We start from the raw sequence: 24,582 nt of genomic DNA, 5'->3' as shown, positions 1-24,582 counted from the left end.
TATAAATGACTCTAATGTTTTTCCTGAAAAAAATTGTTAAATAAGTTATTGCATATTTTACTATGGAATACTATGCAACAATAAAAAAGTACTTCTACACACTACAGCATGTATAAATCCCACAAACATAATGACATAACAAAATAGGCAACACGAGTCTATGTTGAGAAGCTAAGTTAGTAGCTGTCTCTGGGGAGGTAAGCAAGATTAGTGATTAGAAAACAGTCAAAGGGAGCTTGTAGGGGTGCTGCTACTCTTCTATTTCTGGAACTTGGTGATCTGTATGTGGATGTGTTTAATGTGTAAATTCATTAAACTTTATATTTTGTTCATTTTGTCTTAGTTATATTTCAATTATTTTTTTAAAGAGTTGTCATTAACTACTGTATTAAATCACTCTCTTCAGCCTTTGCCTGTTGGATTTTAACCTGTTTTCTAGATGTTTCCTCTTACATCTTTGCATGTGTCTTATGTTTTCAACAGATTTGACTAGTAAATGAATTGTTCTTCATATTCATTGTTTTCGTCCTTTTAGTAGTGGAATCCTCTGAACGTTAGCTGGACACATGTCTGACTCCTTTTGGCCAATCTTCTGACCATTTTCTAGCCTGCCTAGGCTCTCTTCATATGGCTGTGTGATTAAGTTTGGGCCAGTGATTCATAGCGGAAGTGATGGGTCTGACTTACTTCCTGTATGTTACTTTCACTTTTACTTCCGGCTGGGAAATAGCAATGTCTGGGAAACCTTGGCAGCCACGTGTTCTAGATGGCAGAGCTACCATGCTGGCTGTGGATCACTGGACTGTTAGATGAAAGAGAAATTAATTTCTGTTTTATTTAAGCTATAATATTTTGAGGTTCCTTTATTACAATATAGTCTCTGTCTTAACACCGTTTGTTATAAACATTGCAATTCATATGTGTCTTTGTGCATTGATTTGGCTAATCACTCTTTCCAGAGATGACCTGACCTACTGAAATGATCTCCAAGAAGTGCCATATTCACTGATTTATATCTTGCAGTGCTTTCCATTTCTTAGATATCTGACCATGGGGAATGTATTCATTTATTTGAGTCTCAGCTTCGTTACCTGTGAAATGGGAATAATAGATGATTATTATGAACACTAAAGGAGTTAATACCTGTAAAGTGTTTAGCAGTCTGGAGTACATATTAAGCACTCAACAAATATTATTTTCACCTAATAGTTTTAATGTAAATAATTGATATGGAACTGAGCAATAGCACAACAAATAAAATGTACATTGGAAGAGGATATGAATTAAGGACATTTAAGAGACAAGTTCGTGTTGTTTCATGATTCGAGCCTTCTAGAGATTTGTTATTATTTTATAAATATTGGAAATAGTGTAATGTTAATATAAATATACTTTATGACCAATTAATTCTGCTCCTAGTGATGTATCGAAAAGGAATGAGTACATGGGTATATGAAAAATATAACGAAAATATTTATAGCAGCATTATCTTTAATAGAAACAACTGGAAACAACCCCGTTGTTTCCTACACATAAGAGCAAAACTAACTCTTAATTTTGGCAAATTTATTTTAACTGTCCCATGCTTCTCTTTCTTCTCAAAAATTGGTAATAATAGTGCCTGACTATTGACTGCTTAAGAATATGACTTATCTATTACAATGTGATTTGGGGAAAAATTGCTAAAAGTCTCTAAGGTATTAAACATAAATTGAACTTCTATTTTTAGTATTCCCTTTCAATTATCTTCTAGCAATTTTCTTTTGTCTAAAGTACTTCCTTTAAGTCCCTTCATAAGGGTGGTAAATGTTTTTGATGTGTTTGCCAGAAGAAAACACTCTTTCTTTCATGATAATTTATCTGATTATATAAATCTATATTTTTCAGCATTTGCCCTCAGAGTCATGAAGCTATTATTGTATTGCCTTCTCACTTGGTGACTATTGAGAGGTTTGCTGTCAGACAAACTCTTGTTCCATCAGGGTGATCTGTCTCATCTTTCTGGCTGTTTTTTTTTTAAATATAATCAGTTTGTGGTTATCTGCAGTTTTATACATAGTAATGTATGCAAGAGTGAATTTTTGCAAACAAAATTATCCTGTGTGGGATTCACTGTGTTTCTTAAATCTGAGGTCTCATAGCTCTATTAATTTTCCTCCATTGTTTCCCCAAAAGATTAGACTATTTTGTTTTCAAACCAAGAGCCAAATAAACCTAAGACACATCACCTGGTCATGTCTATTTACAAGTAGTTCATTCGTTCACTGCATGTGGACATTTTTTTAAGAGTCCTATTTTTACATGAACATTTCTGTTTCAAGTCTTGTGGCCCATTGCTCACATGATGCTAGAAATTTACCTGACTTTGTCAACTCTGCATTTTAAACTATGCTTATGAGTCATTCTTTCTAGTTATTTTATAATGGAAGATTTCTTTCTTTTTAAAAAGAATATTAAAATAAGTTAATGTTTCATTTCCTATCCTTGGCAGATTTTTATTTTTCAATATGAATTGTTTCGAAAAAAAAGTTAGTGATACATGCACTAAAAAGGGATACAAATATTTCGTTATTATGTTTTAATTTAATGTGAATTTTTCATTTTTCAAATTGATCAAGCATAGTTTACAAAAAATTCCTTGAGCTGGTTGTCAGTCCACTAGAATAACTTTCCTCTGTTGCCACACAGGACAGCAAGGCTTTCACTCCCCCAAAGAGTATATCCTTTTCCCCCTCTCATTTTAAATAGACTTCAGGTTCACAGCAATACTGAGCAAAAGTACAGAGTTTCCAGGTATCCCCTGCCCTCACAAGCTCATAAGCACCCCTGCTATCAACATCCTGCACCAAAGTGATACACTGGTTACAATCAATGAAACTACATTGGCATATCATTAAAATCCGAAGTTTACATTAGGGTTAAATCTTGGTTTTGTACATTCCATGAGTTTGGAAAAAAATGTATAATGACATGTATCTACCAATATAGTGTCATACAGAATAGTTTCACTACCCTAAATATATGTTGTGCTTTGTCTATTAATCCTTCCCTTCCCATAAGCTCTGGCAACCACTGATCTTTTTACTGTCTCCTTAGTTTTGCCTTTTTCCAGAAGGTCAGATATTTGGAACCATATAGTATTTAGACCTTTCAGATTGGCTTCTATCACTCGATAATATGCATTTAAGATTCTTTCATGTATTTTCATGGCTTGATAGTTCATTTTTTAGTGCTAAGCAGTATTTCATTGTCTGGGTGCACCAGAGATTATTCACTCACCTACTGAAGGACATCTTGTTTGCTTCCAAATTTTGGCAATTATAAATAAAGCTGCTATAAACATCTGTATGTAGGTGTTTTTGTAGACTTAAGTTTTCAACCTCTTTGGGTAAATACAAAGGTTTATGTTTGGTGGATCATATGACAAGAGTGTGTTTAGTTTTATCAGAAAGTGCTAAACTTTTTTCTAAAGTGCTATAAAGTTTTGCAATCCTATGAACAATTAATGTTCTTTTTGCTCCATATCCTCACCAGCTTTTGGTGGTGCTAGTGTTTTGAATTTTGGCCGTTCTAATAGTTATGTAGTGGTATCTCATTGTTTTAATTTGCATTTTCTGAGTGGCATGTGATGTCGAGCATCTTCTTTGGTGAGGTGTCTGTTCAGATCTTTTGTACATTTTAAAATCAGTTTGTTTGTTATCCTATTGTTGAATTTTATGAGTTATTTGTATATTTCAGATAACAGTCCTTTATCAGATTTTCTTCCAGTCTGTGGCTTGTCTTCTTCCAGTCTGTTGCTTGTCTTCTCCTTCTCTTGACTATGTCTTTCATGATCAGAAGTTTTGAATTATAATGAAGTCTAGCTTATCAATTCTTTCATTCATGGATCATGCCTTTGGTGTTGTATCTAAAAAGTAGTCATATCCATGCCCAAGTCATGTAGATTTTATCCTATTTTATCTTCTAGGATAAAAGTTGTATATATTTTTTGTATTTAACATTTAGTCTAGGATTCATTTTCAACTGAAAATCTTTTTGAACGATGTAAGTTCTGTGTCTAGCCTCCTTTTTTCCACACCTGCATATCCAGCTGTTCTGCAACATTTGTTAAAACAATCTTTTCTCCATTGTATTGCTGTTGCTCCTTTGTCAAAGATCAGTTGATATATTTATGTAGGTCTATTTCTGGGCTCTCTATTCTATTCCACTGATCCTCATTTGTTCTGTTGCCAATACATACTGTCTTGATTACTACAGCTTTATAGTAAGCCTTGAAGTTGAGTAGTGTCAGTCCTATGACTTTATTCTTCTCCTTTAATATTGTGTTGGCTATACTTGGTGCCTTTAAATTTCCTTCCACATTTTTTGAGGGCACTATTCTCAACGTTTTCTTCATGTAATAGGCTTAGTCAGATATTTGAAGGATGCACATTATCAGTAATAGAGTAGTAACTAACATTTGTTGAGTACTTATTAAATTCTGGGCAAAATTCAATTAATCATAAATTAAGTAGATATATTATATAATTATCATCATATTTTAGATGAGAAAACCAAGGCCCGGGGAAATGTAAGAAAATTCCCCAAGGCAACTTAGGTAGTAAATAGAGGAATATGATAGTCTGCCTCAAAGGGGCATAATGTGGTATCACCTCCCAGTACCTACAGCATTAACTAACTTTCAGCAAGGAAATTCTTCAAATAAACCAGGTTATAGAGGTATAAATTCTACTTCAATTGAATATTTGCTGATTATGTACTATATACCAGGGACAATTCTAGGTATTGCATTTTCAAAATAATGATCACTAAGCATTTTCTCTTAATGAGTTCATTGTGTAGAGTGTCATATAGTGAACAAACAAGTTAAAATAAAATAATAGCTTTCTCCAAAGGGTGCCACACTGGAATCAACCTAGACAGTCATCAACTGGAGAATAGAAAGACAAATTATGGCATCATCATGCAATGGGATATTATTCATCAATGAAAACATAGGGTATGATGATAACAAAGTTTTGATATCTCTCTCACAGATCTTACTTGCTAAATCTTCATGTTTACTTCCTATTAAAACACTATCATAGCTATTCTGATTAATTTAGTAGTGAAATAATAATCTTTCTTTCTAGGCTTTAAATCCTTCCCTTGTATTTAGGTTTTAAATTCTTACTTTGTGGCCACATGCACCCTAACAAAGTTACTCGTCCCAGAATTTTCCCAAAATAAAAGTCCTTTTATTTTCTGGGATTATTATTCACAAGATTGACACTTATCTCTGAAGGCTTTAAAGATTTTTATTCTTTTAGCATTTCTTTCCAATATGCTCATGTATTACAGATTGTTGGCTATGGACACCAGAAATATTTTGACCTATTTTTAATCATTAAAATTACTATGAATATTAGCATGTCTCAACCTAATTTTTATTTTCTTTGCTCTGCATCCTATCCCCAAAGGTATAAAAAGGAATTTACTGCTCTATCACAAAATGATTATGCCTATTAGTTAAGGGAAAATGCAAGAAGATGTAATTGTACTTCTCAATTGCAGTCAAACACTGAATTAGCCACAATATCTAAAAAAGATAGCTCAAATGATTAAATCTTCAGAGGAACCCTATATTTATATTAAATAATTCATTTCTCAAGGAAAAAAATAGTTTGTATATATTTTTGCAAGAAGAGCTAACTATCCTAAATATATATGCACCCAATACAGGAACACCCAGATTTATAAAGCAAGTCCTTAGAGACCTACAAAGAGACTTAGACTCCCACACAATAATAGTTGGAGAATTTAATACCCCACTGTCAATATTAGACAGATCAACGAGACATACAATTAACAAGGATATTCAGGATTGGACTCAGCTCTAGACCAAGCAGACCTAATAGACATCTACAGAACTCTCCACCTAAGATCAACAGAATGTATTCTTCTAAGCACCACGTCTCACTTATTCTAAAACTGACCACATAATTGGAAGTAAAACACTCCTCAGCAAATGCAAAAGAATGGAAATCATAACAGTCTCTCAGACCACAGTGCAATCAAATTAGAACTCAGGATTAAGAAACTCACTCAAAACTGTACAAGTACATGGAAACTGAACAACCTGCTACTGAATGACAACTGGGTAAATAACGAAATTAAGGCAGAAATAAATAAGTTCTTTGAAATCAATGAGAACAAAAACACAATGTCCCAGAATCTCTGGGACACAGCTAAGGCAGTGTTTAGAGGAAAATTTATAGCACTAAATGCCCACAGGAGAAAGCCGTAAAGAGCTAAAATTGACACCCTAACATCACAATTAAAAGAGCTAGAGAAGGAAAAAGCAAACAAATTCAAAAGCTAGCAGAAGACAAGAGATAACTAAGATCAGAGCAGAACTGAAGGAGATAGAGAAAAGAAAACTCCTTCAAAAAATAAATGAATCTAGGAGCTAGTTTTTTTTTTTTGAAAAGATCAACAAAATAGACAGATCGCTAGCCAGACAAAGAAGAAAATAAAGAAGAATCAAACAGACACAATAAAAAATGATAAAGGGGATATCACCACTGATCCCACAGAAATACAAACTACCATATAAACACCTCTATGTAAATAAGCTAGAAAATCTAGAAGAAATGGATAAATTCCTGGATACATACACCCTCCCAAAACTAAACCGGGAAGAAGTTGAATCCCTGAGTAGACCAATAACAAGTTCTGAAATTGAGACAGTAATTAATAGCCTACCAACCAAAAAGACCCAGGACCAGATGGATTCACAGCCAAATTCTACTAGTGGTACAAAGAGGAGCTGGTACCATTCCTTCTGAAACTATTCCAAACAATAGAAAAAGAGGAAATCTTCCCTAACTCATTTTATGAGAACTAGAGAAGGAAGAGCAAACACATTCAAAAGCTAGCAGAAGGCAACAAATAACTAAGATCAGAGCAGAACTGAAGGATATAGAGACACAAAAAACCCTTCAAAAAATCAATGAATCCAGGAGCTGGTTTTTTAAAAAGATCAACAAAATTGATAGACCGCTAGCAAGACTGATAAAGAAGAAAAGAGAGAAGAATCAAATAGACGCAATAAAAAATGATAAAGGGGATATCACCACCGATCCCACAGAAATACAAACCACCATCAGAGAATACTATAAACACCTCTACACAAATAAACTAGAAAATCTAGAAGAAATAGATAAATTCCTGGACACATACACCCTCCCAAGACTAAACCAGGAAGAAGTTGAATCTCTGAATAGACCAAGAACAGGCTCTGAAATTGAGGCAATAATTAATAGCTTACCAACCAAAAAAAGTCCAGGACCAGACAGATTCACAGCCGAATTCTACTAGAGGTACAAGGAGGAGCTGGTACCATTCCTTCTGAAACTATTCCAATCAATAGAAAAAGAGGGAATCCTCCCTAACTCATTTTATGAGGCCAGCATCATCCTGATACCAAAGCCTGGCAGAGACACAACAAAAAAAGAGAATTTTAGACCAATATCCCTGATAAACATCAATGCAAAAATCCTCAATAAAATACTGGCAAACCCAATCCAGCAGCACATCAAAAAGCTTATCCACCATGATCAAGTGGGCTTCATCCCTGGGATGCAAGGCTGGTTCAATATGCGCAAATCAATAAATGTAATCCAGCATATAAACAGAACCAAAGACAAAAACCACATGATTATCTCAATAGATGCAGAAAAGGCCTTTGACAAAATTCAACAACCTTCATGCTAAAAACTCTCAATAAATTAGGTATTGATGGGACGTATCTCAAAATAATAAGAGCTGTCTATGACAAACCCACAGCCAATATCATACGAATGGGCAAAAACTGGAAGCATTCCCTTTGAAAACTGGCACAAGACAGGGATGCCCTCTCTCACCACTCCTATTCAACATAGTGTTGGAAGTTCTGGCCAGGGCAATCAGGCAGGAGAAAGAAATAAATGGTATTCAATTAGGAAAAGAGGAAGTCAAATTGTCCCTGTTTGCAGAACTCACATATTATAAAATTAATCATATAAAGTGTATAATTCAACATTTTTAATATGTTCAGAACGTTGTACAACCACCATCCTCTAATTTTAGAACATTTTGTCCCTCCTAAAAGATACTTTGTAGCTATCAACAGCCAGTCCTTATTTTTTTTCTCCTCCCCAGTTCTAAATAAGCAATAAACTACTTTCATTATTTTTATTTTTATTTTTTTGAGATAGTTTCTCACCGTGTTGCCAAGGCTGAAATGCAGGGACAAAATCACGACTCACTGCAGCCTCAACCTTATGGGCTCAAGTGATCCTACAACCTCAGCCTCCTGAGCATCTGGGACTACAGGCCTGTGTTACCATGCCCAGCCAATTTATTTATATTTTTTGTAGCGATGAGGGTCTCACTATGTCTCAAATTCTTGGGCTCAAGAGATCCACCTTCTGCAGCCTCCCAAAGCACTGGGATTACAGGCATGAGCCACCACATCTGCCCCTATTTCTATCTATATACATTTGCCTGTTTTCTACATTTCATATAAATTGAATCATAACATATGTGGTCTTTTATGTCTAGCCTCTTTCATGAAACTTAATGTCTTCAAGGTTTATCCATGGATGAATCAGTACTTCATTTCTTTTTATGGTAGAAAGATATTCCTTTGTATGGTTATGCCACATTTTGCTTATACATTTTTCAGTTCAGGGACATTTGAGTTCCCACTTTTTGGATATTACACATATGCTGCTATTAATATTCATGTATAGTATATTTTGGGTGAACTTGTATTATTCCTTTTGAATGTGTGTGTGTGTGTGTGTGTGTGTGTGTGTGTGTGTTGTATATATATTTCATATATACATGATTTTGGCTTACCAAGTCGTCTGGTAAGTCTATGTTTAACTTTTGTTACTGCCAGTCTTTTCAAAGCAACTGCATTATTTTGCATTCCCACCAGCAATGTATGAGGATTCCAATTTTTCCAGATCCTTGCCAATACTTGTTATTTTTTAATATAGCAATCCTAGTGCATGTGAAGTAGTGTTTCATTGTTATTTTGATTTGCATTTATCTAATCACGAATTATATTAAGCATTTTTTCTTGTGCTTGTTTGTCATTTAAACATCTTTTTGGAGAAATGTCTGTTCAAATTCTTTAACAGTTTTTAAATTGGGTTATTTGACTTTCTATTACTGAGTTGTGTTTTCATATATTATGGATGTAAGTCCTTTATTAGATATATAATTTCCAAATATTTTCTCCCATTTGTATGAGATGTCATTTCACTTTCTGATGGTATTATTTGCATCATAAACATTTTAAATATTTATGTAGTTCAATTTATAATTTTTCCTTTTGTTGCTTTTAATTTTGGCAGTTATGAGGACTTTGCCTTACCCAAGGTTACAAACATTTACTTCTGTGTAACCTTGTACAAATTTTGAGTTTTAGCTCTTACATTTACATTGATCATTTAATTTAATTTTTATGTATGGGTTGAGGTAGGGACCTGACTATTCCTTTTCATTTGGGTATATAGTTGTCCTGGCATTATTTGTTAAATTCTTTTCCTATTGCATTGTTTTGACATGTCTTTTGAAGATGAATTGAATAAATGGAAGGCTTTATTTCTGAAGTCTCAATTTTATTCCACTGATCTATATATCAATTCACATGCCAATACCACACTATCTAATAAAGACTTTAGTGTAGTAAGCTTTGAAATTAAGAAGTGTATGAACTCTGAATTTCTTTTTTTTAAAGGCTATTTTGGCTAATCTCGTTTCCTTGAATTTACATATAAATTTTAAGGCCAACTTGTCAATTTTCATGAAAAGCTATTTGGAATTTTGGTAGTGATTTCAATGATCCTGCAAAATAATGTTTATATTGTCTTCTAGTCTATAAACATAAGGTGTATTTCAGTTTATTTAGCTCATATTAAATATTTTCAGCAATGTTTTATAATGTTCAGTGTATAAGTCTTACACCTTTTTTAACGTTATATCTAAATTATTCCTAAGTATTTTAGTGTTTTGAAACCCTTATAAAAGAAATTATATTTCCCCCTTCATTTTCAGATTGTTTATTGTTAATAAAAAGTACAATTGATTTTTAATATTGACTGGAACTCATTTATTAGTTCTAACTGTTTTTTAATGGGTTCCTTAGAATTTTCTATATATGAGAGCATGTCATTCGTGACACACAAAGCATCTACAAAGATATTTTTACTTCTTCCTTTCCAATTTGGTGTATTTTCTGTTTTTCCCCTGATTAATTTTCCTGGCTAGATTCACCAGTATGATGTTAAACAGATGTGGCTAGAGCACACATTCTTGTTTGGCTTTTATTTTTAGGAGGAAAGCATTCAGTCTCTCACAATTAAATAAGATGTTAGTTATGGGAGGTTTTTGTAGATGTCCCTTATGAAGTTGAGGAAATTCCTTTCTATTCCTAATTTACTTAGAATTTTTGTCAGGGAAGTATGTTGGCTTTTGTCAAATGATTTTTTTTTCCTGGATCTATGGAAACAATAATATGCTTGTGTCCTTTATTGTATTAATATGATATATTAAATTAATTCATTTCATTGTATTAAACTAACCTTGCATTCCTGGAATAATCCTACTTGATTGTGGTATATAATAACTTGTAAATGTGGTTGGATTTGGCTTGCTAGTATTTTATTGAGGATTTTTGTATCTATATTCATAAAATATATTGTTTTGTATATCTTTTTTATCCTGTGATATATTTGATTTTGGTATCAAGATAATGCGGCCTCATTGGATAATTTGGGAAGTGTTTTGTCACCTATTGCTTTAAAAGAGTTTGTGATGAATTCCATTGATTCTTTGAATGTTTGGTTCAGTGAGGCCGTCTGGGCCTGGGCTTCTTCTGTGTGTGAAAAGCTTTTTTTTTTTTTTTTTTTGAGATGGCGTCTCGCTCTGTCGCCCAGGCTGGAGTGCAGCGGTGTGATCTTGGCTCACTGCAAGCTCTGGCCTCCCAGGTTGATGCCATTCTCCTGCCTCAGCCTCCCAAGTAGCTGGCACTACAGGTGCCCACCACCACACCCGGCTAATTTTTTGTATTTTTAGTGGAGACAGGGTTTCACCATGTTAGCCAGGATGATCTCGATCTTCTGACCTCGTGATCCACCCGTCTCAGCCTCCCAAAGTGCAGGGATTACAGGCACGAGCCACCGCACCCCGCCGTGAATAGCTTTTTTAATTACTAATTTTGTCTTTATACTTGTGATAGGCCTATAAATTTTTCGTCAGCCATTATCAGTAATTTAAGTCTTTCTAGGAATTGTTAATTTTATATTATTTTAATTTGTTGACGTACACTTGTTTATGGGTTTTTGTGATTCTTTTATTTTTGTACGGTCAATAATGATCCTTCTTTTATTCCTAATTTTAGTAACTTGAGTCTTCCCTCCTCTTTTTACATTTTCATATAAGTAGAGCTTAAACTTTGCCATTTAAAAAGTTGTTTTCACATGTTGCCTTTTGGTTTTGCTGATTTTGTCCATTGTTTTCTACTCTCCATTTTATTTGTTTCACATCAATTTTTTACATATTCTCTCCCTTCTGCTCGATTTTAGTTTACTCTTTTTCTGGTTACTAAGGTGAAAAGATAAGTCTGATTTGAAATTTTTCTTATTTTTTAATATAGGCATTTAGCACTGGTTTAGGCATGTTGTGTCTTTGTTTTCATTCATCTCAAAGTATTTCTAGTTTTCCTTTGGATTCGTCTGACCAATTAGTTTTCAGAAGTATGTTAATTTCTTTATATTTGTAGTTTTCCCAAATATCCTTGTGTCATTAATTTCTAATTTAATTCCATTTTGGTCATAAAACATGTAAAATATATTTTCAATCGCTTAAATTTATTGAGGCTTGTTTTATGATAGCATGAGGTCTCTCATGAAAAATGTGTTACTGTTTTGTAGAGTGTTCTATGTATGTCTATTAGTTTTTAAAAAATTTTTAAGTATTGTTCAAGTCTTGTATTTCCTTATATATTTTCTGCGTAATTGTTCTACTTTGGAAGGTGAGCTTTTAAGTTTCCAGCTATTATTGTTGAATTGTCTATTTCTCCCTTTAATTCTGTTTTTGCTTCATCAATGTGTGTGTGTGTATGTGTGTGTGTATGTGTGTGTGTGTGTGTCACTTGGAGTCTCTTATTGGGTCCATATATGTTGATTGTTGTTTTGTCTGTCTGGTGAATTGAACCTTTTATTACTATGAAATGAGTCTCTGTATTTTTTTATTATATTTTTAAATTATATTTTAGTGGTTGCTCTTGAGCATACAATAGACATTTGAAATTATCAGAATCTACTTCACATATATAATATTTTGGTGATGACCAAGTAAAGAAATTTTAATTTTATATAGCTATATTTTTTCCCCACTTTTTTGATCTGTGACTGATATATATTTTGTTCTATGGCTGATAAGTCATAAAACTGACACACACATGTAAAACATCTATATATGTTAAAATACAACAATATATTGTTATAACTATTGCTGTTTATAATCTTATATCTTTTAAAGAAGCTGAGGGAAGAAAGTAGAAAAGTATATATATATATATATATACATATATATATATATTTTTTTTTGAGGCGAAGTCTCACTCTGTGGCTCAGGCTGGAGTGCAGTGCCGTGATCTCAGCTCACTGCAACCTACACCTCCCAGGTTCAAGCGATTCTCCTGCCTCAGCCTCCTGAGTAGCTGGGACTACAGGTGCACGCCACCACGCCCAGCTAACTTTTGTATTTTTTAGTAGAGAAGGGGTTTCACCATATTGGCCAGGCGGGTCTTGAACTCCTGACCTCATGATCTGCCTGCCTCAGCCTCCCAAAGAGCTCGAATTACAGGCCTGAGCCACTGAGCCCAGCCAACTTTCTTATTTGACCTTTTTGGTTCTCTTTCTTTCTATGTGTGGATCTGCATCACCATGAGGTATCATTTTCTTACTCCAAACTCTAATACACCTTTGTTTCTGCCCCTTTTCTCTGTTATTGTCAAGTGTGTTACATTTCTATATGTTATTATTCCAATAAATCAATTACATCTTGTTTTATCCAGTTGCGTTTTAAGTCATTCAAGAACAAATATGCAATTATACTGTCTTTAACATTAATATATTACATTATATTAATTTGTATTATATTATATTATTTTTACCTTTACTGGTGCTCTGGATATTTTCATGTGAATTTGAATTACTGTCTGATGTCATTTACCTTCAGCCCAAATAACTTCCTTTAGCATTATCATATGTTATGTCTACTAGCATTGAATTCTCTCAGTTTTATTCATCTGGGATAGTGTATTTCACTTTTTTTTTTTTTTTTGAGACGGAGTTTTGCTCTTGTTGCCCAAGCTGGAGTGCAATGATGTGATCTTGACTCACTGCAACCTCCACCTCCCAGGTGCAAGCTATTCTCCTGCCTCAGCCTCTGAAGTACCTGGGATTACAGGCACGCACCACCACACCCAACTAATTTTGTATTTTTAGTAGAGATGGAGTTTCTCCATGTTGGTCAGGCTGGTCTTGAACTCCTGACCTCAGGTGATCCACCCGCCTCTGCCTCCCAAATTGCTGAGATTACAGGTGTGAGTCACTGCACCCAGCCTTCACCTTAATTTTTGAAAGATAGGTTTCTCTGGCTATAAGATTCCTGGTTGACAGTTTTTTACATTTAGCAATTTGAATATGTCATCCCATTGCATTCTGACCTCCTTTGTTTCTTTTGCGAAGTTAATTGTAATTGGGGTTAACTTATATGTGATGAGTCTTTTATCTCCTGGTGCTTTCAAGACTCTTGTCTTTGCCTTTGGTTTTTAATTTCTACTGTACTGTGTCTATTTACTTTTTTTTTTTTTTTTTGCATTTTTGAAACTTTGGGTTTGTTGAGTTCTAAGCTCATTAAATATATTTCTTCCAGTTTCTGGATGACTTAATTATACCTTACTGTCTAACTCATGAGATTTGGCTGATTTATATGGTAGACCTAACCTCTGAAGGCATTTTTGATTTTTACTTATAGAGTACAGATGTGTATTGTGCTTAAATCATAGTTGAGAGTAAACAGGTCCACATGACAAGAAGATAATAGACAATTTTCCTCCCCAAATATGAGAGATTTTAATATTATCTTGACTAACACTGAACTTCCAATATCTTGAGACAATGTTGACTGTTAAGAAATGCTTGTGAAACTTTTCAAATGTATGCTCCTATGGCACAATTTGTACCTCCTGTGCTCTAACTCATACCTACTGGTAGTTGGTTGAATAATGGCCACCCTAAGATACCAAATCCTAATTCTTAAAACTTGTAAACATTATCTTGTTTGGTATAAGGACTTTTGTAGATATTATTAAGCATCTTGAGAAGATTACTTTGGATTATCTGATTAGGCTCTAAATCTCATCATAAGGGTCTTCACCAGAGAGAAAAACACAGAGGAGAGATACACAGAAGAAATGATGGTAATATAATGCAGCCTCAAGCTGTGAAATGCTGTCAAGTACCAGAAGCTGGAAGAGGCAAAGAATGGGTTCTCTCCTAGAGCTTCCAGAAAGAGTATAGCTCTGTGGACATTTTGATTTTGGACTTCTGGCCTCCAGGATTATAAGAAAATAAAGTACTCTTTTTGAAAACCACTCATTTTGTAGTAAGTTGTTAGAGAATCCATAAGAAATTAATATATTACCCTAGCAATCATTTCTTTAATACCTATTTTCTGCATTAAACTGTAAGCTTCACAAATGCCTCAATTATCTGTCTTACACATCTTGCTAACTCCAGCTACTAGCAGAGGGTTAAATAGTATCTGGGCCTTGTTGAATACTTATTGATAAAATGGGTAAATAGGCTGTGATACCCACATCACTCACAGTTGAGTATTTAGCTAGATAAATGAGTGAACATGTGAATGAATTAAAGGACAAATATATATTTATTCCCATAAACAATAAATACAGACTAAGTGTAAAAGATTATGATATTTTTTGGTTTTCCAGAAAAGGAACCCTCTCAGTTCCTTTGCTGGAGACTGTACAAATTTCATGGCTGGGAACAAAGAAGACAAAATTTTATGGGTGGTTTTACTAGTGGATAGAGTTAGAATTTGAGTTTTCAGCCTAGGAAAGGTGGTTATTCTCTCAGGTATAGGGCATAGGTCAGGAGGAGGAATATGAAATTGTGTTTTTAGCTATTTGACCTAACATGTGATTTCCTATATATAGTTGTTTGAATATGTTGCTTCAGCCATCACTACTCACAAGGCTTACCGTAAGTCAGAAAAATAAATAAATAAATAACAAAAAACTAACAGAAAGCATTAGGTGACTTACTTTTGGTTTTGCAGTGAGCTCAGTCTGCTGGGGTTACTGTTCAAATAAACTCTTGCCATTTCACTGCATAATGATTTTGCTCAGATTAATCACTGTCTTGTGCTGTATGCTGGGGTTAATGGCTATGTTATGTTACTTCAAATTATATCACAGGGTCCAAATAAGAAGTGTGTGTGTGTGTGTGTGTCTGTGTGTGTCTGTGTGTGTGTGTGTGTATGTGTATGTGTGTGTTTGCAAGCAGGAAGCCCTTTCATGTTGCAGTCATGTAAGATTAACTTTATTATCTCATTCCAAAGTTATTTCTTACTCCTCTCTATTATCCATGAAAACGCTTTGTTCTTTGCTGTGCTTCCCAGCAAAATGGCTTTTGCCTGGCTCCAACTCCAACCTATGTTAAATTATATTTCTTCCTGGAATCCACTTCAACAGAAGGTGATATGTTCTCTTAATTCCTATAGTACTTTGCATATTTTTTATCATGGTCCTGAAAATGACAAGAGCCACCGTTTACTGAGAGTTCATTATATGGCAAACATTGGATTACATCCTTTGAATGTATCATTTCATTTAATTCTTACAACAGTTTTGTGTAGTGGGCTCTTTATTTTACAGGAGAGAAACACTGAAATTTAGAGAAGTTTAAGTGATTTGCACAAAATATGCTGCTTCCAAGTAGATCTAAATTTCACCTAGATAATTTCTAGAGCTCATGTTTTTAACCTTTACCACATATTGTTCTTTAGACCAATACTGATAGCATAATAAATGTGTTTTCTTTCCTAGGTTATACAATAACCTAGGATAACTCTGTATCATTTTTTTCATTTCTCGAATTACAACTTCCAGGGCCCAGCAACTCAATATTGTTTGGATGAATTAATAAATATCTAGAATATAATTATTACAATAAAAAATTACTGGGCCTCAAAATATATTTTAAAATAATTTAAGAAAGTCGTACTGATGGCAACAAATAAGTCATTATAAAAACTTAAAAGATGGAATTGATGGGTAAGCATGATTTATTCAATATTAACTATGCCATATATCTTATCTCATGTTTCTTCAAGTTCTGTATGTAAGTAATGCATAAAATATTGAAATATTCATTCATAAATTTCTGACGTTTCCTATATAGATGATTTTGTTGAGGTTATGAAAACATTTTGTTTTAAACAATTTATGTATTAAATGCAAATTAGTTTATTAATCTTATGGGTTTTTGTTATTGTTGTTTTGTTTCCAGGATGGCGTAGGGGTAGATGAGAAGCTGTCTTTACGACGGGTAGCTGTGGTTGAAGATTTCTTTGACATTATTTATTCAATGCATGTGGAAACGGGGCCAAATGGAGAACAAATTCGGAAACACGCTGGACAAAAGAGAACTTACAAAGCAGTAAGTTAAAAAAGAAAAATAAAAGAGCATGCATTTTGAGACTTGATATTATGTATCCTTGTTTAAATGGGTTCGATAATTATAAATATTCTATCTTCAACATAAATTAAGCCATATGATGGTCATGCCCAACATTTAAACTATAATTATTTTGGTTTTATGTTCACTAGTCTATTCATATAATTTACAACTGTCTCTAGAATTTTCATATTGTTGCCTTTAAAAATGTATAACATGTGGTAGTCCCAATCAAATGCCCACAGATGGGAAGATATATTATATATTATATTATGAATATTATATATTCAGTGAGTCATAGCATATGAATTATGGACTGGAACATAAGAACTTTTATACTACCACTACTATCAACAACTATTTTCCATCAAATCATATTAATATGTTTAGGTATTTTCTAGTTCATAGTAATAATAAAATCAGTAAGAACATTTTATGTATTTTTTTATATCTCCTTATATTCAATGTATTTATCCTGAAGTGTATGTATTTCTTAATTTTCCAGGATAGATTATTAAAAGATATGTGTTATTTTAATAGATCTAATGCCCTTGAAAGTTCAAAAATGGAAGTACATGATGTTTTTGTCATAAATTTTGTAAAAAGTAGATTGTTAGATATTGAAATATATATTGTCAAAATGGAGTAATATATTATTTCTAAAGTTTCTAATTATACCTACAGTTTGATCTAGACACTTTAGCTTTTTATTTAATTAAAAACTTTATAAAATCATATTACTATAGATATTTCATCCTGTCTAGGAAAATTGAACAGTAAATTATTCTTCTCCTATATGGGCAAAATGTACATCCGAATTACTTTGTCAGCAATGAGAATAATATCCTTTTTGAGAATTCTTATTGAATTTTGCTTTTGGCTACCTTTATATTAACTGTTTTCAGCTATATTGATATACAATATCAGTCTGGATCCATTTTTTTTTCAGATACAGAAAAATGTGTGAAATGCTCAAAGTTTCAAATACAGGTACCTATGTTTGAAAATTAGCTACTGAGCATAAGAAATAGCTTCTTTTTCATAACTATTTTTTGCTATATTGCCAGGGTCATATTGAATCTTTGTAGTTGCATAATAACCCCTAATACATGTTGTATTTATCCCTCCTCCTCTATGGTTTTGTTTCTTGGCTGTTTCCAAATTGCATGGTTTGTGGGCAGGCACTATTGTAAGTTTCCTTACATAAATCTGCCACATAAACTTTCTTTTGACTTACACATTCCAGGAGACATTCTTGTCATGACTAATGATAATGGCCTAGCTTCTTGAGATATTTTTATATAGACTAACATTACTGAACATACTCATTTTGCCTGTCTCCTAAGCCAGGGTTATTCCTCTGGACAGTAATAGGAAAAAAGAAATGTATATTGATCTACTAATATCACTAACTGTGTAATCTTATAATAATACATTTTCATGAAATAGCTACCTGAACGCGATAGAACTTTGTAAAAGGGCTTTGCTAGGGATGCATAATTTCAATTGTATTAAATGAATAAAAACAAAAACCAAAATAACAAGCAAAAATCAAGTGGTTTCGTTGTCAATAGTAATGTGGCAGCCAAATCTGTTTAGGTGCCAAAAGCAATTTAAAATAATTTAATCTTTGAAATGCATTTATTATAGACCTTTAATCAAAATGCAAAATGAGTCAATGATTTAAATCCAAATCTCTTGCCCTGTGTTTTCTTAAATGAAATGTAGAGAATCTGATCCATTGCGATTATGCATGCTAAACACTTGTAATAAATTGATAAACATGTTTCCAGTATACACAACTTTGAATTAACATTAGGAAGACATTTTCTACATTTTGGGGTAGGGATACAACCTTTGAAAGTATATCCAGAATCTGAAACCTTATCTAATCCCTCTTGAGAATGTCCTATTTGAATATCCTCTCTTTTCCCAAGTTTTTTATTTGCACATCTAAAGTGTTGTCACCTTTTCCTAATACCATGAAGGTTCTTTTTGGCCTAAACTTTTTCCCTCTGATCTCTCTCAAATGAATTCTAATTGGGAAACATTTCCTTTTTATGCAGTAATAATTCATTATAGGAAAGAAACAAAATATAGAACTGCTTGCAATGCCAGTGAAACTGTGCATGTGACTCTACAGTGAATTTAAGTCTAATGTTAAAATTTGATGTAAGTGTTCAATTAATGAGGCATAAAACTAAAATGTAATTTGAAATAGAATGGTTTAGTGCTATTAAGGCCATAGACTGTTGGGCCAGACTTTAATTCTTAATACTAATGCTGAATTTGGCTAGTCATAGGTAGAATCAGCTAGATAACTATTGCAATTATAATGGTTCCCATTAAGTTTAAGATTTCTTCTAATTCTTAAACATTAGCTTATAGAGCATGCATGATGATTATGTTTATTGACCTTCTTTTTCTCCTTTTTCCTACATGGCCAAGAAACCATACTTATATAACTAATCATTAAAGTGTATCATATTGTCTTAACAATATTATCAATAGATCTAGTGGTCATTTTATTTACTTTGCCTTTTTGCAAATCTTTCTATGTTTTCACTCTGCAGGAAATGGTGGTCCTTTAATGTTGGATTAACTTTTGAATGCATTTGTTTTTTCTATCTGCAGTATATCATTCCTTGAAATATCTAGGCATTTATAAAGCTTAAACTTTATTGTAATCTGATATGACTTTAGATAAAATTGGAGGGTATATATATTATTTCTCATGAGCTCTTGAAAATCCCACACAAAATGACACATTTTAGGAATATGTAAAGGCTATCATAACTATTTTTTCAGTCATTATTGAATTATAGTGACTCTTAGGTCTCTTTATTGCATTTGTATCTGTGTATATATTAACTGTTACTGGTACATTGAATGTGTTTCTTTCAATATATTTGTCCGTAGTCTACTCTTGGTTATCTACATGAACAAAACGGAGAAGAGGTGTGGACAACTCAATATCACTCATGTTTGAACTTAAAATATATCCTTTTACTAAAAAATATAATCTGAATGCAGATGTGGTTAGCAATTTGGAAAGTCACTTCAAAATTAATGATGTGACATTATAAAAATAACTTGGGACCCTGTTTTCTCTTCCAGTGTTTAACTTTTCTCAAATTCTGCCAAAACTTCACCTTCTGTGACTACATCACTGTTTTCTGGTTTTCTTTTATCAATGTATTATATCACAGGGTAAGCGAGTTCAGACACATTTCTTAAATTAGGGACTAATCAAAGGGTTAAGTTTCAAAGCTCTTTCTTGCTACATGTAAAATAAGACTAACTGGTAGAAATCCAGGAACTAAGAGGGAAAGTCAGTGTTATCAATAGAGAAAACAGTCTGCATATATCTGTGTATAAACACATACACACATACAACTCATAGTGTGATATTGTAAACTTATATGTATTACTCATATATATAACTGCCAATAATTACATTCAAGTCAGGAGTGGAGAACATATGCTATAGCTAAAAGGAAATAGGCTGGAAGCCAGACTAACGCAGTTTCAAATTTCAAATCTAACACTCATTTTGTATCTGTACCACTTTTGGCAAATTATTTACTCTTTTTCTTTATATGGTGGATAATGATATACATTGTGCACTAAAATGAATGAGTTACTATGTGTAAAGTCCTCGGCATATAGTAAACTTGTGATTGGTGTTACTTCTCTCTTTCTTTGTCCAATCACTGCTCATGTTTCACGTAGAAGGACAGGCAGCAAAATTAGCATAGCTCTATCATTTACCCTAGTTACAATTACGGATCTAATTTCCTAGGCCCGCTCTGATGCCTCTGTGTTGGTAGACAGGAATAGTAATAACTTTTCATGCAGGCATTTTTTTTGGTGCGTCCTTTAGATGTCACTATCCCTGGAAGTCCACAGTTTGGGTTTATAAGAAAGCATGAGGAAAGGCCAGAGTTCTTGTGTTTAGGAGCTCTCCTGCCAAATGAAATTTGTGAGAGCTTCAGTTATTTCATTTGCTTTTCTCAAAGATTAAATCTGTTAAACTAATTTCAAATTAATTTTCTGGAAAAAAATAAAATTGTCTCTTTTTTAAAAAAATGCTTTTAATATGAATGGGATATTCCTTTCCAGAGATATGCTGTAGAATAGTAACATATTCATGTAGAATCTCTACAGCCTTACTCTGAAGATTAACAAAGAAAATATTTATACTATCATATCTAGGACACTTAACCTTAAAACCCTAGTTAGCATTATTTTTTGGCTAGTTCTTTTTATAAATATCTATTGGTTCACTGTCTCTATTGCTAAATAGAATATTGTAACTTGCACCAGTTTCTGCTAGTTTGGCATGTAAAAATTCGCAGAATTTTTGTCAACTTATAATGGGACTAATTTTAACCAAATTTGCAGCCATCATGGTGTGGAAAAATAGCACTAAAGTCAAATTCAAGAATTCTGAACAATTCATTTAACCTCTTTGTGCATAGGCCACAATTCACTCACATATATGATATAATTCTATAGTCTAAGACAGAGTTTGTAGAGCTTGCAGATCTTAACAGTGTTGAAATAGGGGTTTATCTACATACCTTTTTGATTCGTGCCAGGAAGTCTTTGGTCTGAAGCACATTTTCCTTCTTAGTCATAGTGCCTCAAGTTTTACAATTAGAACTCAATCTATTTGCGTTAAACCATTGACTCCTGTATTTTTATATAAAATTCAAATATCATTAGGCAAGAGAAGGTGGAGAATCAATTAAGTTGCTAGCAGTCATTGATACTTTATATGATCATTTAACATACTTGTTTCTGTCTCTCATCTCTAGCTAAATTTAACTCAAGTCAGGAGTGAGATAGAAAGAAAAGGTGAGTCATTGGCATAGAGCAATCTATTGACCTCCCAATTAGCACAGGACCTGTCTGGTTTTTTGTTTTTTGTTTTTTTTTGAGACAGTTTTGCTCTTATTGCCCACGCTGGAGTGAAATGGTATGATCTAAGCTCACTGCAACCTCCGCCTCCCGGGTTCAAGCGATTCTCCTGCCTCAGCCTCCCAAATTGCGGGAATTATAGGCAGTCACCACCATGGCTGGTTAATTTTTTTGTATTTTTAGTAGAGACGGGGTTTCACCATGTTGGTCAGGCTGGTCTCAAACTCCTGACATCAGGTGATCTGCCTGCCTCGGCCTCCCAAAGTGCTGGGATTACAAGCATGAGCCATTGCACCAAGCCTTGATTCTTATATGAGTCCTAATGTGGCATCACACCTAATAGCGTTTCTTATGTGTTTGACAGTTAAAAGTTAAGAACCATGTCACCAAGATGAGGAAGAAGTCTCAGCAAACTCCATAGAAAAATCTTTATTTTCATAAAAAGGGGAACTATATCTATTCAAAATATTTAAAAATGTTAGAGTATATTTTGAAATAAATGAATATCATTAAATGAAAAACTGAGAATTACATACGTTTCTCAGAAAAAAATACTCTCTAGGCATGATTCACTCATAGAATATAAAAATACTCTGTGTTTGAGTCTCTTTCCCTTCTTTTTACTATTCTGAATTTTTCCCTTTCTTGCCACGGATCTAAGTGCAAGTATAGATTGTCTTTGAAGCAAAGGGGCTAAGAAAATCTCTATCAGGCTTAGAACTTAATTTCATTTCTGTAGCCAAATTCTTTAATGTAGAAAGAAAATTAAGGCAAAATAACACAACAGACAAATATAGGTTCCTGCCTTTTTAATGCAGATGCATTGTTTTTTCCCCATTTTATTATTACAAACTAGAGTACCTTAAATAAGCTTCTGTTCTGGATGTCTAACTGAGATAGAAAAAACTTAAAATGAACTATTCTAAGTTCAAATTTTTGGTAGACTTTGTCCAATATTGAACTCATTAATAATTTACACTGTTACACAATAAATCTGTGATCTAAAATTGTATTTTATAGCTATTTTACCTTAGAGAGTTTATCAGTATAAAATAACACTCAAATGTAGATATTTTACAGATAATTTTGTTAGGTTATTTTGCTTTGTGTCTCTCTATATAAATATAAAATATCTAGATATATCTGTAGCTATCTATAGATAAATAGATCTATGTCTTTCTATATCTATTTATATCTATATAGACATATATGTATCCATCTATCTCTTTCTCTCTATATATACATATATATCTATTAGATATATAGATACATATCTATATATACATATGTAGGTATATCTCTCTGTATCTATATAGATATAAATATAGAAAGATGTAGATCTATCTCTCTATATATATTCTCATATATATAGAGAGAGAACCGTATATATATATATATATATATATATGATTATCACATATATAATATCACATTTGAGGTAGAATATAAATACATTACTTTTCACATTGGTTTATTTATCAGTTACACACATACACACACACCCCATATCCACACAAGCATATATAGGTTTTACACAAGTGATTTCTAAATATTAGCTACAACTACTGAATATTATTCAGATTATTGTCAGATGTGTACAACATCTCAGAAGGAAACAGTTAAAAATAATTCAGCATGATAATTAAATTTATTAACTAGCAATCCTAAAACAAAAGAATAGCTTACTGCCATTCATTAAAATTGAATTATTTCTCATATAGGTGTAGTTGCTCATCGCAGTGGCCAGAGTAATACTGCAAATCTGTAAGATTCAGAAGCTGTCTTCTTGGTAGTGGAGACAAAAAAAAAAAAAAAAAAAAAAAAAGACGTAAGAGCTCATCCAAACAAGTTTATCATCAGCTAGTGTCACACACCACATCATCAATAATTTTTATGTTAAATTATAATATCCCAGTGAATATTCCTTGAAATATAATTTACCTTTTGTAGAAACTTCATTAGTTCTTTATGACAGCCTAGTAAATTACTGCTTTAGTGCTCCCTAGTGGTGAAAAGGAGCCAATGCGGCTTTAAAAAGTAGCTGGTTAATGCCTCCTAGTGGGTGATTCTCATCTCACTCAGATCAAGAGGTTTGTTTTCCTTGCTACTCTGATAGCGTAAAAAAAAAATAAAATGACCAAATTTCTTAAAGTGCCTGCATGTATGCACCTATATAAATAACTATATAGGTAACGAATTTGAATAGAGTATAATAGCGAGGAGATGTAAGACATGGGAGACTGGCATGAGATTGTGGAGACAGAATGGGCCAGCTTTGATGCCAACTAGACTTGAGTTTAAATCTTGATAGTGTAAGTTCTACATGTGTGATGCTGGCATGTTATTATTTTGTAGGGTTGTTTTTAGGGCCATAAATAATATAGGTAAAGTTTTAACATAATAATTGCTTCAAACACTATAGATATAATAATAATGTGGTGACTAGAAAGATGGGTTTTTTCTTTTAATATGGAGTTGTTTTGGGGGTAACAGATGTTCTAAATTGCTTTTTCCCCCTATTAATCAGGTAATGAAAAGCTTACTTCTTTTTTTGTGTCTACTATGCTCCTTAGTGACCTATGGATAATACCCACCCATGTCTTCATTTATGATTTTCTCATAAATTTGAGAATATTATTCACTAGCTTTATGAGCAGCAGACTTAGTTGTCTTATGATAAGTAAAGAGCCAGCTTTTACCTATTTTTATCCATTTATCTCTTCTACTTCCCGTTTTCCCCTCCACCTTCAATTTCCTGGGAATGTCCTCTCACAGTAAACACTTTCCTCAGCTGTATTTGAGTTCCTTGGTTACGGGTGAATTCTGAAAGAAACTGAGTCGGTAACCTAGTTGC

At 33.1% G+C, this 24,582-nt stretch overlaps 1 protein-coding gene and 1 long non-coding RNA gene across 10 annotated transcripts in view; one reads left to right on the top strand and one right to left on the bottom strand.

The window, feature by feature from the left end:
- The window catches only part of NOL4 (nucleolar protein 4), a 376,996-nt gene that overhangs the window by 66,942 nt on the left and 285,472 nt on the right, over window positions 1-24,582 (top strand). For 4 of the 7 annotated variants that reach the window (XM_054537789.2, XM_054537788.2, XM_024236126.3 and 1 more), the window contains one exon: window positions 16,638-16,787. In XM_054537789.2, the coding sequence (XP_054393764.1) occupies window positions 16,638-16,787 (150 nt within the window). Of the gene's footprint in view, window positions 1-16,637; window positions 16,788-17,732; window positions 17,796-24,582 lie in introns of those variants that run through there. The other 3 variants (XM_054537798.2, XM_054537795.2, XM_054537797.2) reach the window with 3 other exon arrangements.
- On the bottom strand, window positions 810-24,582 carry LOC129051542 (uncharacterized). Of its 3 annotated transcripts, none has more exons than XR_008515901.2 (4): window positions 24,428-24,582; window positions 23,415-23,513; window positions 21,389-21,500; window positions 810-1,091 (listed from the first exon to the last, which is right to left on the bottom strand). It is a non-coding gene; the product is annotated as an uncharacterized LOC129051542 (long non-coding RNA). The 3 variants fall into 3 exon arrangements; XR_008515903.1 differs by lacking the exon at window positions 810-1,091 and adding an exon at window positions 15,654-15,875; XR_008515902.2 differs by lacking the exon at window positions 810-1,091 and adding an exon at window positions 20,210-20,771 and having other exon boundaries at window positions 24,428-24,581.

Source organism: Pongo abelii, chromosome 17, assembly GCF_028885655.2.
Source record: "Pongo abelii isolate AG06213 chromosome 17, NHGRI_mPonAbe1-v2.0_pri, whole genome shotgun sequence".
Classification (NCBI taxonomy): Eukaryota; Metazoa; Chordata; class Mammalia; order Primates; family Hominidae; genus Pongo; species Pongo abelii.
This window is presented reverse-complemented; position numbering and strand designations above follow the sequence as displayed.